Source organism: Lagenorhynchus albirostris, chromosome 11 (assembly GCF_949774975.1).
Source record: "Lagenorhynchus albirostris chromosome 11, mLagAlb1.1, whole genome shotgun sequence".
NCBI lineage: Eukaryota > Metazoa > Chordata > Mammalia > Artiodactyla > Delphinidae > Lagenorhynchus > Lagenorhynchus albirostris.
This window is the reverse complement of record NC_083105.1, coordinates 69,810,926-69,831,079: the sequence shown is the minus strand read 5'-3', so window position 1 is coordinate 69,831,079 and position 20,154 is coordinate 69,810,926. Positions and strand designations below refer to the sequence as shown.

The following is a 20,154-nucleotide window of genomic DNA, read 5'->3' as shown; positions in this document are numbered from 1 at the left end:
GGACAACATGAAGCACACTAATATTCACATTATAGGAGTCTCGGAAGGAGAAGAGAGAGAGAAAAGGGAAGAGAACGTATTTGAAGACATAATAGCTGAAAATGTCCTTAATCTGGAAAAGGAAACAGTTACCCAAGTCCAGGAAGCGCAGAGAGCCCTGTTCCGGATTAACCCAAAGAGGAACCTGCTGAGACACATAGTAATCAAAATGACACAAATTAAAGATAAAGTGAGTATTAAAAGCAGCAAGGGGAATGCAACAAATATTATACAAGGGAACTTCTGTAAAACTATCAGCTGATTTTTCAGCAGAAACTCTGCAGGCCAGAGGGTAGTGGCACGGTATATTTAAAAGTGATGAAAGGGAAAAACCTGTGACCAAGAATACTTTACCCAGCAAGGCTCTCAGTCAGGGTTGATTTAAAATCAAAAGGTTTACAGACAAGCAAAAGCTAAAAGAATTCAGCACCACCGAACCAGCTTTACGACAAATGGTAAAGGAACTTCTCTAGGTGAAAAAGAAAAGGCCACAACAAGAATACAAGAAAATTATGAAATGAAAAAGCTTACCAGTAAAGGCAAACGTACTGTAAAGGTAGGAAATCATCTACACACAAAGCTAGCAAGGAGGTTAAAAGACAAAAGTAGTAAAATCATCTGTATCCACAATAAGCAGTGAAGGGATACACAAAACAATTAGATGTAAAATAAGATAAAGACAGTAATCGTGAGGGGAGGAGGGTACAAATGCAGGGTTTTAAAAAATGCATTTGAAATTAAGAGATCAGCAACTTAATATACTGTTATACAGAAACCTCATGGTAACCACAAACCAAAAATCTATAATATATATACACATAAAAAAGAAAAAGGAATCCAAACATAATACTAAGATTAGTCATCAAATCACAAGAGATGAGAAAAAATGAAGAAAGGGGGGGAAAAGGTCTACCAAAATGGCAATAAGAACATACATATTGCTAATTCTCTTAAGTGTAAACAGACTAAATGCTCCAACCAAAGACATAGAGTGGCTTCATGGATACAATAACAAGACTCATATATATGGTGTCTACAAAAGACTCACTGCAGATGTAGAGATACATACAGACTGAAAGGAAGGGCATGAAGAAAGATATTCCATACAAATGGAAATCAAAAGAAAGCTATATAAGTATAGCAGTACTTATATCAGACAAAATAGACTTTAAATAAAGACTGTCACAAGAGACAAAGAAGGACACTACATAATGATCAAAGGGTCAATCCAAGAAGAAGATATAACAGTTGTAAATATATATGCACCCAACATTGGAGCATCTCAATGTATAAGGCAAATATTAACAGACATAAAAGGAGAAATCAATAGTAACACAATAATAGGAGGGGAGTTTAACACCCCACTTATTACATCAGTGGACAGATCATCTAGACAGAAAATCAATAAGGAGACATAGGCCTTAAATAACACATTAGACTAAATGGACTTAATTAATTTATAGAGAGCATTCTATCCGGAAAGCAGCAGAATGCATATTCTTTTCAAGTGCATGTGGAACTTTCTCCAGGATAGATGACTTGCTAGGCCACAAAACAAGCCTTGGTAAATTTAAGAAAATTGAAATCGTATCAGACATCTTTTCTGACCACAAGGCTATGAGAGTAGAAATCAACTACAAGGGAAAAACCTGCAAAAAACACAAACACATTGGAGGCAAAACGGTATGCTACTAAACAACCAATGGATCACTAAAGAAATCAAAGGAAATGAAAACAGTATTTCAAGGAGATATCTGCATTTTTTTTGGCGGGGGGAATTGAACCTGGCCCATGGCAGTGAAAGCCTTGAATCCTAACCACTAGGCCACCAGGGAACTCCCCTGCATTTCTGTGTTCGTTGCAGCATTATTCACTATAGCCAAGATGTAGAAACAACCTAACCTGCCCTCAATGAATGGATAAAGAAAATATTGTATACATACATGATGGAATATTATTCGACCATGAAAAAGGTGAACATCTTACCATTTGTGACAAAATGGATGGACCTTGAGGGCATTATGCTAAGTGAAATAAGCCAGACAGAGAAAGACAAGCATTCTATGATCCTGATGACATGTGGAATCTAAAAAAGTCAAATTCACAGAAAGAAGGGTTGTTACCAGAGTCTGGGGGACAGGAGAAAAGGGGAGATGTTGGTCAAAGATTATGAACTTGAAGCTATAATATGAATGAGTTCTGGGTATCTAATATATAGCATAGTTATTATAGTTAATAATACTCTCCTGTATAATTGAAATTTGCTAAGAGATCTTTGATGTTCTCACCACAAAAAAGAAATGGTAATTATGTGACATGATGCAGGTGTTAGCTAATGCTAAGGTTGTGATTATTTTGCAATTTAAAAAAAGTGGGTATATATCTCCATTTTATGGAAAAGGCTTAGATGTTAAATAATTTTCTCAAGGACATAGCCAGTTTTCACTGCATCATTCTTCTCAGTCCTTCCTTCTCAGCATCTGAAAACGTGTTGAAAAGGTGCATGGTTCTAATCCTCAAAACTTAAAACTTTGGGGTGTTGCTGAGGTTCTCTTCACCAACCTCACACTGTTTCTCTTTCCATAACTGTTGTTACTTCTATTCTCGTCTTTCTTCACTTCTTTTTGTTTTCTGTCTTTGGTATGTTTGGCTTTTCTGTAAGAAAAGATATCACTTGGTGGTCTGTGCTGGTGTTCAGTGGGCAGCTGCTTCTCTGCCTCAAATGGAAAAAAGAAAAGGTGTCTTTGTGACAACTTGTGTTTTTGGAGCTTTCCCAGAAGTCTGAGGATGCTAGAATGCTGGATTTTGAATAGGAAAGATTGATTGGATTTTTTGGTTCTTTCTTATCATATCAAGGGTGCTTTACCCATCTGAAACACTGGCTTGGTTTTGTTTTTTGCTTTTTTTCCCCCAGCTAGAAATGAATGAAGAGTAAATAATACCCATCTAAGTCACTATGAATATTTAAATTATGATATTTGAAATATTTATTTCCCTTGAACCATAATGTGGTGTGAATATGTTATAGCATAGGACTTTGTGGTACGTGATGAAAATATATTTTAACCATCAAATCCAACCCTAATGGATTTTAGATATTTTCATCTGACATTTTATTTTAGATGTTTGCATTTTTGTCTTAGAATGGAATTAAAATTTCAGAATTTTAGATCTATAATCATTTTATATATTGGGGAAGTATAGCTTCCTGTGTCCTCTTCCCAGGGTTACATGCTAGCTTTATTACCTAGATTTCCTGATATGGTGGAGGACTTTTTCTTTGAAACATTATGGTTACTGTCATGTAGGAATAGTTTTTCAGAGTTTATTTTCTGCTGTTAGAAGTCAGTTTCAAATGAGAATTTTTTAAGTGTACAGAGTTAATGATGGTTAAATAGAAGGATTCAGTTATAAAAGATTTTGCTTCCTTCTTTACTAGAGATAATTTACAATGTTTTGTTTTGTTTTTGCTCTTTCTCTTCAAAACAGGTACCAAAGAAAAGTGAGGTGTACATTTAAAAAAATATTTTTGTTTGTGTTTCTTATTTTTAAAAAAACTTTTTAACCTTATTACTAAGTAATAGTAAAGGTATTGCTTATATCTTTTTAACCTTATGTATGGGTAGGACTTTGGAATAAGATATTGAGACTTACTCAGTGGCCATGGAAATACTCCATGTAGATACACTGTGATTATCTTCTAGTAAATACTATGGATGGCAAACCAGTTTTTTGGTAAATTGAATTGAAGGTGGTCAAGGGCCTTACTCATCTAGAAGACCTAGTTTTAACTTCCAGCTCAGCATTTATTGGTAACTGTGTACAAATCACTAACCTTTTGACATTCAGTTTTTTGGTTTATAAGTTGGGGGTGATAAAGTCTAGCCACCTTCATGGAATTCCATTTAATTAAAATACCTTTTTTTGGTTTGCATGTGTAAGCGCTTTATAAATGATAGTATACCATAACATGGGGATTTTTACTGACACTGTCATCCAGAGGAGGTATATTTAGAATCAATGATGTGACTTTATAGAAGTAAGAGATGGAGACAAAATTAAAGTACCAAGCGTTATGCTGGATGCTTTCAGGTCTGTTACTTCCCTTGATTCTCACAACTACTTTAAGAGTGAATATAATATTATTAATCCCTGTTTTGTAAATGAGAAAATGAAGGCTCACAGTGTCATAAGTTATGTATATAAAATCATCTACCCTCACTAGTGATGAAACCGCTATTCAAACCCAGCTTTGTCTGTAACTCCAAATCCTATACTTTGTTTAGTATTGTATGTGGTTGGAGAAGGGAAGTAGTGATAGTATCAAAAAATGAAATTTAAGTGTATACATTTCGTGTAAAGAGTAGGATTTATATAAACTATTACAAAGTATAAAATAGCATATCTGGACTTTTCTGTTTCATTAATTAGAAATTTACCTTGATGAAATTTTGGCATTGGTTATTTCATTGAATATAATTAAAGATACAAAGTTGAAATCAGTATAATGTCTTGTATATTCTAAATAATATTTAGTATATTAGCTGTCAGTGTTTTTCGTTTCGTTCCTTAGATGAATTTCTAAAGCTTTATATAAATGAAAGTAGGAGTCAGATTTAGTCTATATGTCCCCCCAAAATTGCAACTTAACGAAATTCTGTGTTGAATATTTTTGAAAAAGCGAAGAACGTACTTGTTCTCTTTATAAATTTGAAGGCTTAAATTATTTCATGTGTAAGTGGGGTATACTTCTTGATGCATTTGAAATTTAAAAGCCCTTGAGAACTGTAACAGAACCATTCTTTTGTTTTTATTAGGTGTTAGATAAACCCAGTCGGCTAACGGAAAAGGAACTTGCTGAGGCTGCAAGCAAGTGGGCTGCTGAAAAGCTAGAGAAGGCAGATGAAAGTAACTTACCTGAAATTTCTGAGTATGAGGTAAGGCAAAATTTCTTCTTTATGTTTCACATCTGAGAGTTTTGCCTGGATTTTAAATTATTGATGAAAATTTTAGTTTGTTCTAGTGTTTTAAAGTATATTTGGGGAAAATGTCCTCATGGATTATTAAATTTTACCACACACAATAATAGAATGAATATAAATGACTCTGAATTCAGTAATTACACTATGTCTGAATGTCTCTAGTAGTTTAGAAGTGTAAGAATAGTATAAATATGGAGTATAAGGAAAATGCAATATTTATATCCTTCTTTTGTGAGCTTTTAAAAGTATTTCTAGAAATCATGCTAAGCCACTAGTCATAAATCAGTGAATTCAGAACAAAAATCTAATTAAACCTTGGATCTTGGGCTATATTTATATTGCATGTTATATTCTATGCAAATTATCTCATAAATATTCCAAGAAATGCAATTATGCATTGTTTGGTCTACCTGTACTTTTTGATGAGTCTTGAGTACCAAAAAATGAGAACATTTTTGGGTCCACAGAATACTCTTTATAGAATGTTTTCATTAAAATATTTGAAAATGAACTGAAAAATTTCTCTATAACCTGTAATAGAGGGAAATACAGATATTTTGTGGGCCAAGTTAAGCTTCTAGATTTAGAATTTGTTACTAGAGGAATTATTTTGACCTGGCAGAGAATATAAAAATCTCTGTACGATGACAAATTATGTATATTCGGAGGAGATTTCTCACTTCACAATATATTTTTGGTTGCCTTTTAAGGAAGGTCCTTTGATAAAACAGATCAAGCATTAGAATTCGATGTACAAATTGTATACCTACATACATCTTAATACACTATGAAAAGATCCTTTCCAAAATAACTAATGTACACTGCTCATAAAAAGTACAAACCAGTACAAACCCTATCAGTACTCAGAAATAGAGCCTTTCTTTTTTAAAATGCTGATCTGTCATTTAGCTATCAGTTGTTCTTAAATAGGTCAAGGTTTCCTTGTTACTGTAGCTATAATAATAGATATTTACGTGTATTTTCAAGTAAAGATATAAATATATCAAGCTGTCCTTCTTTGGTACCTTTCTAGCACTATTTAAAAGCGTGAACAATACACTAATACATTAATAGGGTCAGTTTGCCTATTTTCCTTAATAATTTAGAATAATGGTTTTTATATTAATAATAGAAATATGTGCTTTAAAATTGCTAATTTGGACAGCTGATAATTTTTCTCAGAGTACTTAAACCAAAAACTTCCAAAAATACTTAATTTTTTGTTTCCTAAATCTTCAATTAGCAAAGCTTTATTAAGATACATTCTTTCTCCCCCCTCATCATTTTTGATATCTCTTAATTTAAAAAAAAAATCTCATTATCCACCTTTTCCAGATTTTAAATATTCTATTTATAGTCTTTTTTCATTGCTTGACTGGATTTTGACTCTGAATAGTCAGTGACATTGGGTCTAGAAAGACTTTTTTTTCAGGCTTCTTGTTTTTTCTCTAAAATATGCCCAGAATTTGCTAGGTTTTGAATTAATGAGAAGTCAGTAATCCTAAAAATCTATATGTGGGTCATAGGTCAGACATGATTTTTTGTTGGACCAAAGGCAAGGTGAGAACAGGGTTGAGATTACTTGAGTATGTTTGTTAGTTGGTGTGCATCATGAGTGTTGAGCAGCATTATCAATCTTGTAGCATCTAAATGTTCTTCAAGTTACATTGATACTTTTCCATACTGGAGATAAAGCAGTTGAGAAATTCTTAACGATACTCTGTCTTTTGGGCACAGATAGTCACATTTGTTTTTGGGTAGTTTTTAAATAGTTGCTCATTTCAGTGATCTATGTTTTATGAGAAATAAACTTTTTGAGAATTTTGACTTTGGTTCTATAAACTCCTTTCTGATTTGAAAGAATAAGGTGGAAGGAAAAAAGGACTTTGATGCTGTGGAAGAGTTTGGCATAGTGCTGTGTGTGTGTGTGTGTGTGTGTGTGTGTTTAAATCTGATTGTGACAATCTTTATATTAGCTGTTGAATAGAGAGGAGATTAAATATTTAAGTTTCCAGTTTATCTTCTCTTGCTGTCATCAATATAGTTTTAAGCAATTTGGTTGGGAGACCATGTAGTTTATAGAGAGTCCAGTGAAATTGAAGGTAAATTCAGTGATATGTTTAAATATTCAGGAATATTATAGTTCATTCTTCTGTAACAGTTTGCATACATTTACCTTTTGGACTCTAATAGAGAATTTCCCAAAGTATTTGATAGAATGATAATTCTGAAGGGTCTTAGTGGTCTGAGGAAGAACAAAAAAGATTCTGTTAGCCCCCTTACATTTGGGAAATGCTAGATTTAAAAGAGTAGGTTGATTTTGGCACTTCAGCACTTTTCAGAGATTTTAATATGTTAATATGCTCATCAGTGGTCTGTGACAGGAGGATGAATAATAAAGTTTGCATAATTTATCAAATTTTTGGCTTGAATTTTTTTTCACAGTGCTAATTTTAGGATTAGTGTTTTAAGGCATGTATTTTCAGAAAATAATACTATACTGGCTTTCTCATAGTTTATTTAAATTCACTAAATATTCATTCTGTGTCTGTTTGTGTCAAACACTGCATTAGAGACATCATCTTAGCTTTCAAAGAGCTTGCAGTCAAGTTTGGTAGAGATATAATTTACTATCTGTAAATATATGGCCATGAGAGTTTTGCTTTTGGCTATCAAAATGAAAAGCAAATTATTCAGAGATTATTAGAATGTCGCAGTAGAGCAGGTTGTTGCTTCTTGCTGCAGAAGAAAAATTTTAAATGTTTCTTATTTAAATGTGAAAATGTGAATTATGTTGTTTCCATGTATCAGGTGTTATTTTCCGCTTACCCTGTCCCTAGTGAAGTATGCCCAAGTTCCATGGCCCTCTTTCAAATTCAGATCCATTCAGTGAAATCAATAGTGCTCGAGATAATAAGACTCAATATCTTTCTTGATTCCACTTTTCTTCCTTTCCTGTTGTAAAGTTTTTTGCCACTATTTCACTGATGACCTTATATTGCCTTTATTAAAAATTTCTTTTACTTGTCTAGTTATTTAGATAGATAGATAGATAGAATGTATCTCATGTCTTGTTTTCCCTCCAGTACCTTGGATAATATATATCTAATGAACTAAACTAAATTTAATTACTAATAAGCTCTTTTTTTCCAGTTTTACTGAAATGTAATTGACATACAGCACTGTATAAGTTTAAGGTGTACAGCATAATGAATTGACTTACATATATTGTGAGATGATTATCACAGTAAGTTTAGTTAATATCCATTGTCTCATATAAACACCACAAAAAAGAAAAATATTTTTTTCCTTGTGATGAGAACTCTTAGGATTTACTCTCTTGTCAACTTTCAAATACACCATACAGCATTGTTAACTATAAACACCATGTTGTACATTACGTCCTCAGTACTTATTTATCTTATAACTGGAAGTTTGTACCTTTTGACCACCTTCATCCAATTCCCACCCCACTACTCCCCAGCCCTCACCTCTGGTAACCATGGATATGATCTCTTTTTCTATGAGTTTTTAAAACAATTCCATATATAAGTGAGATCATACAGTTTTTGTCTCTCTCTGTCTGGCTTATATCACTTACCATGGTGCCCTCAAGGTCCATGCATGTTGTTGCAAATGGCAGAATTTCTTTCTTTTATGGCTGAATAATATTTTATTGTGCATGTAACTTCTTTGTCTGTGTATCAGTTGATTGATACTTAGGTTGCTTCTGTATCTTGGCTATTGTAAATTATGCAGCTATGAACATTGGGGTGCATGTACGTTTTCGAGTTAGTGTTTTCATTTTCTTCAAATATATACCCAGATGTGGAATTGCTGGATCATATGGTAGTTCTCTTTTTAATTTTTTGAGGAATCTCATACTGTTTTCTGTAGCGACTGTACCAATTCACAATCCCACCAGCAGTGCACAAAGGTTCCCTTTTCTCCATATCCTCCCAGCATTTGTTACATCTTGTCCTTTTGAGGCTGGTCATTCTAAGAGGTGTGAGGTGATATTTCATTGTGGTGTTGATTTGCATTTCCCTAATGATTAGTGATGTTGAGCACCTTTTCATGTACCTGTAGGCCATTCGTGTATCTTCTTTGGAAAAATTTATATTCAGGTCCTTTGCCCATTTTTTAATCGTATTATTTGGTTTTGTGTGGGGTTTTTTTTGTTTTTTTGTTTTTTTTGCTATTGAGTTCTATGAGTTCTTTATTTTGGATATTAACTCTTTGTCCACATATATGATTTGCAAATATTTTTTCCCATTCTGTAGTTTGTCTTTCATTTTGTTAATCATTTCTTTTGCTGTGCAGAAGGTTCATAGTTTGATATAATATCACTTGTTTATTTTTTATTTTGTTGCTTGTGTTTTAGATGTCATATCTAAAAAGTCATTGCCAAGACCCATATCAAGGAACTCTCTTTCCTGTTTTCTTGTAGGAGTTTTATGGTTTCCAGTCTTACATTTAAGTCTTTAGTGCATTTTGAGTCAATTTTTGTGAATAGTGTATGTTAGGGCTCTAGTTTCCTTCTTTGACATGTGAATAACCTGATTTCTTCAGCACCATTTATTGGAGAAACTTTCTTTTCTCCGTTGAGTATTCTGGCCTCCTCTGTGAAATATTAGTTGGCCATATATGCATGGGTTTATTTCAGGACTTTCAGTTCTGTTCCATTTGGCCTATGTGTGTCTTTTTATGCTGGTATCATACTGTTTTGATTACTGTAACTAATGAGCTCTTTTAGTGTCAATTCAAGTTATTTCTCTCTTCGTTACTTGCCTTTTATTTTCCCAAAACTCATCTACTCTGATGTGTTTATTATGCTCATCAATTTATATTTTTGTATGTAGGTCTAGAATTATGATGAAGCTTGAAGTTCCTATTTTGAGTGTGTTTTAATAACTTTTTGTTTTGTTTGTTTTGCATTGACGTAACTAAGATGGAATCTAGTGGCAGAATTATTTTGACTGTGGGGTAGTCAGAACACAGTATAAATAATCTTTCTTGACATCATCTGAAATGAACTGTTGTCTGTCTAGTGTTAGAAACCATATACTGATATTGTGATTTATTTCTTAAATTATTTTTTGTTGTAGTATAATACATATAACATAAAACTTCCATCTTAACTGGTTTTTTTTTTTTTTACGTTCCACATCACTTTTATTGCACAGTGGATAGATAATAAAACAATCTTTTTTTAAAAGGATACTTACACCAAACAACCATGGGGAGTACGGGGATATACATTCCCAAATGCAAAGAGGAAAAAGGAGACAGTTAACATGACTTTTTCCAGAAGCCAGAATGAGCCCCAGAGTTTTGCCACAGTAAGACTAGTGGTACATAGTTTGATATGGTCACATTTAGCCAGTTTATTGGTATAGCGTCAGCAGTTGGGGAAAAAAGAACTACGCAATGGAGACCTTAATGCTCAAAGAACCATTAGGTGGCAGTAGGGACTGCCTTTTTTTTATACAGCAGGTTCTTATTAGTTATCCATTTTATACATATTAGTGTCTACATGTCAATCCCAATCTCCCAATTCATCCCACCATCACACACCCCGCCCCCACCGCTTTCCCCCTTGGGGTCCATACGTTTGTTTTGTACATCTGTGTCTCAATTTCTGCCCTGCAAAACCAGTTCATCTGTACTATTTTTCGAGGTTACATATATGCGTTAATATACGATATTTGTTTTTCTCTTTCTGACTTACTTCACTCTGTATGACAGTCTCTAGATTCATCCACGTCTCTACAAATGACCCAATTTTGTTCCTTTTTATGGCTGAGTAATATTCCATTGCATATATATACCACATCTTCTTTATCCATTCGTCTGTTGATGGGCATTTAGGTTGCTTCCATGACCTGGCTATTGTAAATAGTGCTGCAATGAAAACTGGGGGAGCATGTGTCTTTTTGAATTATGTTTTTCTCTGGGTATATATGCCCAGTAGTGGGATTGCTGGGTCATACGGTAATTCTAGTTTTAGTTTTTTAAGGAACCTCCATACTGTTCTCCATAGTGGCTGTATCAATTTACATTCCCACCAAAAGTGCAAGAGGGTTCCCTTTTCTCCACACCCTCTCAAGCATTTGTTGTTTGTAGATTTTCTGATGATGCCCATTCTAACTGGTGTGAGGTGATACCTCATTGTAGTTTTGATTTGCATTTCTCTAATGATTAGTGATGTTGAGCAGCTTTTCATGTTCTTCTTGGCCATCTGTATGTCTTCTTGGGAGAAATGTCTATTTATGTCTTCTGCCCATTTTTGGATTGGCTTGTTTGTTTTTTTAATATTGAGCTGCATGAGCTATTTATATATTTTGGAGATTAATCCTTTGTCCATTAATTCGTTTGCAAATACTTTCTCCCATTGTGAGGGTTGTCTTATCGTCTTGTTTATGGTTTCCTTTGCTGTGCAAAAGCTTTGGTTTCGTTAGGTCCCATTTGTTTATTTTTGTTTTTATTTCCATTACTCTAGGAGGTGGATCAAAAAAGATCTGGCTGTGATTTATGTCAAAGAGTGTTATTCCTGTGTTTTCCTCTAAGAGTTTTATAGTGTCCAGTCTTACATTTAGGTCTCTAATCCATTTTGAGTTTATTTTTGTGTATGGTACTAGGGAGTGTTCTAATTTCATTCTTTTACATGTAGCTGTCCAGCTTTCCCAGCACCACTTACTGAAGAGAGTGTCTTTTCTCTTGTATATCCTTGCCTCCTTTGTCATAGATGAGTTGAGCATAGGTGCATGGGTTTATCTCTGGGCTTTCTATCCTGTTCCATTGATCTATATTTCTGTTTTTGTACCAGTACCATACTCTCTTGATTACTGTAGCTTTGTAGTATAGTCTGAAGTCAGGAAGTCTGATTGCTCCAGCTCCATTTTTCTCCCTCAAGACTGCTTTGGCTATTTGGGGTCTTTTGTGCCTCCATACAAATTTTAAGATTTTTTTGTTCTAGTTCTGTAAAATATGCCATTGGTAATTTGCTAGGGATTGCATTGAATCTGTAGATTGCTTTGGGTAGTATAGTCATTTTCACAATGTTGATTCTTCCAATCCAAGAACGTGGTATATCTCTCCATCTGTTGGTATCATCTTTAATTTTCTTAATCAGTGTCTTATAGTTTTCTGCATACAGGTCTTTTGTCTCCCTAGGTAGGTTTATTCCTAGGTATTTTAATCTTTTTGTTGCAATGGTAAATGGGAGTGTTTCCTTAACTTCTCTTTCACATTTTTCATCATTAGTGTATAGGAATGCAAGCGATTTCTGTGCAATAATTTTTTATCCTGCAACTTTACCAAATTCATTGATTAGCTCTAGTAGTTTTCTGGTGGCATCTTTAGGATTCTCTATGTATAGTATCATGTCATCTGCAATCAGTGACAGTTTCACTTCTTCTTTTCCAGTTTGTATTCCTTTTGTTTCTTTTTCTTCTCTGATTGCCGTGGCTAAGACTTCCAAAACTATGTTGAATAATAGTGGTGAGAGTGGACATCCTTGTCTCGTTCCTGATCTTAGAGGAAGTGCTTTCAGTTTTTCACCATTGAGAATGATGTTTGCTGTGGGTTTGTCGTATGTGGCCTTTACTATGTTGAGGTAGGTTCCCTTTGTGCCCACTTTTTGGAGAGTTCTAATCATAAATCGGTGTTGAATTTTGTCAGAAGCTTTTTCTGCATCTATTGAGATGATCATATGGTTTTTCTCCTTCAATTTGTTAATATGGTGTATCACATTGATTGCTTTGCCTATATTGAAGAATCCTTGCATCCCTGGGATAAATCCCACTTGATCATGGTGTGTGATCCTTTTAATGTGTTGTTGGATTCTATTTGCTAGTATTTTGTTGAGGATTTTTGCATCTATATTCATCAGTGATATTGGTCTGTAATTTTCTTTTTTTGTGGTATCTTTGTCTGGTTTTGGCATCAGGGTGATTGTGGCCTCATAGAATGAGTTTGGGAGTGTTCCTTCCTCTGCAGTTTTTTGAAAGAGTTTGAGAAGGATGGGTGTTAGCTCTTCTCTAAACGTTTGATAGAATTCACCTATGAAGCCATCTGGTCCTGGACTTTTGTTTGTTGGAAGATTTTTAATCACAGTTTCAATTTCATTACTTGTGATTGGTCTGTTCACATTTTCTATTTCTTCCTGGTTCAGTCTTGGAAGGTTATACCTTTCTAAAAATTTGTCCATTTCTTCCAGGTTATCCATTTTATGGGCATAGAGTTGCTTGTAGTAGTCTCTTCGGATGCTTTGTATTTCTGTGGTGTCTGTTGTAACTTCTCCTTTTTCATTTCTAATTTTATTGATTTGAGTCCTCTCCCTCTTTTTCTTGATGAGTCTGGCTAATGGTTTATCAATTTTGTTTATCTTCTCCAAGAACCAGCTTTTAGTTTTATTGAGCTTTACTATTGTTTTCTTGGTTTCTATTTCATTTATTTCTGCTCTGATCTTTATGATTTCTTTCCTTCTGCTAACTTTGGGTTTTGTTTGTTCTTCTTTCTCTAGTTCCTTTAGGTGTAAGTTTAGATTGTTTATGTGAGATTTTTCTTGTTTCTTGAGGTAGGCTTGTATTGCTATAAACTTCCTTCTTAGAACTGCTTTTGCTGCATCCTATAGGTTTTGGATTGTCATGTTTTCATTGTCATTTGTCTGTAGGTATTTTTTGATTTCCTCTTTGATTTCTTTAGTGATCTCTTGGTTATTTAATAACATATTGTTTAGCCTCCTCGTGTTTGTATTGTTTACGTTTTTTTCCCCGTAATTGATTTCTAACCTCATAGCGTTGTGGTCAGAAAAGATGCTTGATACGATTTCAGTTTTCTTAAATTTACTGAGGCTTGATTTGTGACCCAAGATGTGATCTATCATGGAGAATGTTCTATGTGCACCTGAGAAGAAAGTGTAATCTGCTGTTTTTGGATGGAATGTCCTATAAATATCAATTAAATCTATCTGGTCTATTGTGTCATTTAAGGCTCATCTTAACCATTTTAAGTGTATAGTTCAGTGGTATTAAATACATTCACATTATTATGCACATCACCACCCTCCATCCCCTTAACTCTTTTCACCTGTAAAACTGAAACTCTACACCAATTAAACAACAACTCTCCAAAGCAATTTTATCAGTTTATTCTCTCCCTCCCTCAGTCCCTGGCAACCACTATTATGCTTTCTGTCATTATGATTTTAACTACTTTAAGTACTTAAGTGGAATCATATAGTATTTTTTTTGTGTGACTGGCTTATTTCATTATGCATAGTGTCTTCTAGGTTCATCCATGTAGTAGCATATTGTAGAATTTCCTGTTTCTTTTAAAAGGCTGAGTAATATTCCACTGTGTATGTGTGTACTATATTGTGTGTGTGTGTGTGTGTGTGTGTGTGTGTGTGTTAAATGCTTTATATTATTTAGAATTCCTTAGTGGATTTTTAAATAGGTTTAAAAGATACTTTAGTGATATTTTGGGAAATTGATTGGGGTTTTTGGATGGGCTAGGAGTACATTCTTTTTTTAAAAATTTTTTTACAGTAAGTCCTTGTTGGTTATCTATTTTAAGTATAGCAGTGTGTGTGTACTGCATTTTGTTTTCTTTTCATTGGTATGTTGTGTTTTCATTTTCATTCATCTCTAAGTATTTCTTACTTTCCCTTGTGATTTTTCTTTGTTTGTTTAAAAGTACATTAATTTCCAGAATTTTGTGAATTTTCCAGATTTTTCTTTTTAAATCTGTTGAGACTTAATATGTGCCCCAATACAGGGAAATGTTCCATGTGCACTTGAGAAGAATGTATACTCTGTTGAAGTTTGGTGGATTGTTCTGTATATGTCTGTTAGATGTAGTTAGTGTATTGTGTTGCTTAAGCCCACTATTCCCTTACTTATTTCCTTACTTATTATTGTGAAACTGTTTATTTCTCCCTTCAATTTTGTCAGGTTTTGTTTCATATATTTTTATAGTTTGTCATTAGGTGTGTAAATGTTTGTAATTGTTATACCTTCTTGCTTTATTGAAACTTTTATTAATACATAATGTCCTTGTCTCTGGTAACCTTTTTTTATTTAGAGTTTATCTGTCTGATATTATTATAGCCACTCTTGCTCTCTTTTGTTTACTATGTGCATGGAATATCTTTTTTCCATCCTTTTAATTTCCACCTGTTTGTGCCTTTGGGTCTCAAGTGAATCTCTTGTTGATAACATATTGTTGGATCATATGTTTTTATTCATTCTGCCAATTTCTGTCTTTGGACTGGAGAATTTAAACCATTTACACTTGAAAGTAATTACTGAGGAGGGACTTACTCCTGTCATTGTGCTATTTGTAGTCTATATGCCCTGTAACTTTTTTGTTCTTCATTTCCTGCATTCAGGTCTTCTTTTGTTTTTAGTTGATTTTTTGTAGTGAAATGTTAAAATTTCTATCTTGTTTCCTTTTGTGTATATTTTATAGCTGTTTTCTTTGTGGGTACAATGGAGAAGACATTTAACATCCTAAAATTGTAACACTAATTTAAATTTATACCAGCTTACCTGCAATAACATACAAAGCCTGTACTCCTTTACAGCTCTGTCTCTACCTCCTCATTTGTTGATGTTCCACAATTACATCGTTATACATTGTGTGCCGCCCCAAACCATAAACTAATAATTATTTTAAATACATTAGCATATTAAATTATCTAGAAAATAAGACTTGGAGTTATAAACCAACATTGCAGTGATACTAGTTTTTACACTAATAATTTTTTTCTTTAAATGTCATAGTCTCCTAAATCATGTTGCAAATAAAAAGTGCAGTTTCCAACTATTTACAGTAATACTAGCTGTTTTAACTATGCATTTAACTTCATTGAGCTCTTTATTCCTCCATACAGCTTCGAGTTACCATCTAGAGTCCTTTCATTTCACCTTGCAGGGCTTCCTTAAGCATTTCTTGCATGACAGATCTAGTATCATGAACTTCCTCAGCTTTTGTTTATCTGGGAATGTCTTAATTTCTCCCTCACTTATGAAGGACAGTTTTGGTGGATATAGCAGTCTTTGTTGGCAGTTTTTTCTTTTAACACTTTGAACATATCAGTCCACTGTCTTCTGGCCTCCAAAGTTTCTGATGAGAAATCTGCTTAATCTTAGTTGAAGACCCCTTGTATTGATGATGATGATTTCTTGCTGCTTTCAAGATTCTCCCTTTGTCTTTATCTTTAAAGTTTGATTATAATGTGTCTTTTGAGCTTCTTTGAGTTCATCTTGGGTTTTTTTGAGCTTCTTGGATGTTTATATTCATGTCTTTCATCAGATTTGGGAGTTTACAGCCATTATTCATTCAAGTATCTTCTCTGCCCCTTTCTCTCTCTCCTCCTTCTGAGATTCCCAGAAGGATGTATATATTAAGTGTATATTGGTCCACTTGATGGTGCTCCACAGATCCCTTAGGTTCTGTTCACTTTTCTTCAATCTTTTTTCTTTCTGTCCTTCAGGCAATAATTTCCTATTTCCTTGTCCTGTTTTTCAAGTTCACTGATTCTTTCTTCTGCCTTTGAATCCCTCTAGTGAATTTTTTATTGTAATTATTGGTCTTATTAGCTATGAAATTTCTTTTTCATTTCCTTTTAGGTTTTTTATTTCTTTATTGATATTTCTATTTTGTTCACACATTGCTTTCTTGGCTTTTCCCACAACTTTCTTTAGTTCTTTGTGCATCTTAGAGATGGTTATTTTAAAGTTTTTTCATCCAGTAGATCTGCCATTAGGTCTTTTTCAGGAGCAGTTTCTGTTGATTCATTTTTTTCTTTGAATGAGCAGTACTTTGCCGTTTCTTTGTATGATTTGTGATTTTTTTTGTTGAACACTGGGCATTTGAATCTAATAATGTGGTAACTCTGTAAGTCAGATTCCCCCTGTTCCCCTGGGCTTGCTGGGTTTGTTGTTGTTGTTGTTACTGTTTGTTTTTTATTGTTGGCTGTTTCTGTACTGAGGATCAGTCTGAGGTGTAAACAAAGTCTTCTCTGTTCTTTCTGAGCCTTTCCCTTGTTGTGCCCATTTACTTTCTAACTTCCCCCATGTATACAGTTTTTTTTTTTAACATTCTTATCTTTAATGTCTGGCTCCCAAAAGAGGAAGGTGTGAAAAATGAAGGGGGGAGGGTTCTGGTCCTTTATATCCCCTGGAAGTCACTTCAGTCAGAATAAGAGGGGCTTGCAACAGTCGGGGGAGGTATAATAATAATGGCTGTTCGCCTGTTTGTCTGCCCCTCTGATCAGAAGCAGCAATCAGTGATCGGAGCACAGTTCCCTGATATTTGAAGGATAGGGTACTTTTTCCCCAGTCTGACTCCCATAAGCAATGTGTAAGCTGCTCTAGGAACATGTACACAGCTTCCTGCCAAGTGGGTAGGGGTGGGAGATGGGCAGCTGCTACTGTGTGAAGAGCTGAATTTAACCTCAGTTTTACCACCCATGTCTTCCTCGGAAGGGACAAGACTTCAACAGAGTCCAGAGTTCCACAATAGTTAAATCAGACATTATGCCAGTGTAATTTTTTGTGTAGGTTGGGAGACAGATTGCTAGTGCTTCCTATTCTGCTGTCTTCCCAGAATCCTCTCCCCTTAAATGATTCGTATACTTTCAATTTAAATCCCTTAAGATATATAACTCAGACTTATAAAAACCAGGTTTTTTAAAAAAGTAGATTATGCATGCACATGTCAGAAATTCAAAAGGCATTGGAATAGGTACAGTGTCTTCTAAGTTATCCCTATTGAGACAGCCTCTTCTATCATTTTTTTCCCCATAGGTTATATCCCTCCAGAGATAGTGTGTTCATATATATGCATAAAGGTATATATATCCATGCTTCCCTCTTCCCTTTTGTTTTTGACACAACTGGCAGTATATTTATGGGGAATGACCTTCAGGACTTGCCAGGAGAAAAATTAGGATACAGTATGCAGTATATTTAGACTGTTCTTATTCTTTTAAATGATTTCTTAGTATTCCATGGTTCTAGATAGTGCATAATTTACTTGATGGACGTTTAGGTTGTTTTCAATCATTTGCCACTAACGGCAACCATATCTTAGCATTCGTTGCTCATGTGTGTATCTGTAGATTAAGTTCCTACAGGTGAAGGTGCTTGGTGAAAGGGATATGTGGTACATTTTGATAAATATTGCCAAATTACTCTCTAAAGAGGTTGTGGCAGTGTACAACACATTAGATGTTGGAATGCCACTGCTCTTACAGGTGAAAAATACCACTAATTAATATATATCTTGTGACTTCTGTAAACCTACTGCTGTTTGCTGCTACGTCAATCACGAAAACCGTAAGTTTTTTGATAAACTTGTGATAAGTACAGTTTTCTTATTTCCTCCTTCACCTCCCACCCAACTAAAATATACAACAGTAAAATATATTAGCTCAAACTTTACTCTTTCCAAGATACTGCTTACTGCAGGCTCCATGAAGCCAAGAACTTTTGTCTGTTCTGTTCATTGATAGATCTAGTGTCACTTGAGCAGTGCTTGGCATTTATCATAGAATAAATTTTTGAGTAAACTAATGCATTGTAGTTAAATAATAGTTTTCCCTCATTTATTTAGTTTTCCTCTTTTCATCAAAAGTATTTTTAGAAAGTAAGATAATCGGCCTTGGGCTTTTTATGGGATCATTTACTCATTAATGAACTATTGCAGTATTGTTGAAGTAATAATTATTGCTGTTTGGAGTTGTTTTCTTTTCAGTTATTTCAATAAATTCTTAGGTTACAGGAGGCAGGGTATTTTTAACTTCTGAAGTAGAGTCCTTTTCTATGTTTCTGTGTAATATATTTGCTTATGTGTGTTCACACTTCTCACTTCCAGTTGGACTTTTTTCTTCTGTGTTTCTTATATAGATTGCTTAAGGAATAGTTACAGGACAAAACCTTCTAGCTCTGTCTTAATATAGTATGAAATATAATTTTGGAATGGAATAAACCTAGAGGCTTTGTCTTACCTAAGATTTAAAAAGTAGCCATCATTTCCTCTTTAATCCTCCTCACATAAGTTCATTATGCATAGCAAGATTGAAAGTGTTTCTTTTCTTAAGACAGGTTAAATTTAGCACTTTCTCTTGAGATAATCTGCCAATTGGTGCTTATATTCAGTCATCTAAAATGCTGTATGTCCTTTAAGAAAGTAATAAAAGATTTCTAATTCTTTTTAAAGGCGGGATCCACGGCACCATTGTTCATTGACCAGCCAGAAGAACCTGAGACAAATGCAACAGATGGCATAGAATTATTCGAAGACAGTCAGCTAACCAGTCGCTCTAAAGCAATAGCCTCAAAAACCAAAGAGATTGAACAGGTGAGAATCCAGTCTGCTTAAAGTATAAAATCTTTTGTTCCTGTCATTTTGTACACAGTAGTTACAGTAAATATTTATTGAATAAATATTTCATTTTGTCTTTTTCCATTTGTGACCCTGAAATTACAATGTAAAAAATTCTAAAAAATGTTTGATTTGATTTCACAGTAATTTTGATCAGTTTGGTCCTCCACCCCTGCTTACTTTTTTTTCTCTTTTTAATAAAAAGCAAGCTTCTATTTTAGAGAATATTAATATTCTAGTTAGTGTGGAGCAATTAAAGAACTATTAAACTTAGAGATGGGTTGAAAAATATTCAATATACCAATATAATAGCAAATGTTAGTTTTGAATACTGGGATTACAGATGTTTCTTGATGGTTTTCATTATACTTTTAAGTATTTTTCAAATATTAAAGAAAAAATAAAGGATAGGTATTTAAATCTAATTTTAATGATGTCATTTTGAAAAGTCAGGGTCTTGTTTTTAATAGATTGAATAGATTGCTTAAGGAATAGTTATAGGACAAAACCTTCCATCTGTATCTTAATACAGTGTGAAATGTAATTTTGGAATAGAATAAGCCTAGAGGCTTTGTCTTACCTAAGATTTAAAAAGTAGCCATCATTTCCTCTTTAATCCTCCTCGCATATGCTCATTATGCATAGAAAAGTTGAAAGTGTTTCAATATGGAAATATTACCTGCTTTATAGGGTATTATCACTTTATGAGAATTAAATGAAGTAAATGAAATGTGAA

The 20,154-nt window shown here is 33.9% G+C and overlaps 1 protein-coding gene across 9 annotated transcripts in view; it reads left to right on the top strand.

Annotated features, from left to right (window-relative positions):
- PPHLN1 (periphilin 1) overlaps positions 1-20,154 on the top strand; it is a 141,568-nt gene that overhangs the window by 73,536 nt on the left and 47,878 nt on the right. For all 9 annotated transcript variants that reach the window (XM_060166527.1, XM_060166524.1, XM_060166528.1 and 6 more), the window contains 2 exons: positions 4,857-4,976; positions 19,254-19,394. In XM_060166527.1, the coding sequence (XP_060022510.1) occupies positions 4,857-4,976; positions 19,254-19,394 (261 nt within the window). The remainder of the gene's footprint in view (positions 1-4,856; positions 4,977-19,253; positions 19,395-20,154) is intronic.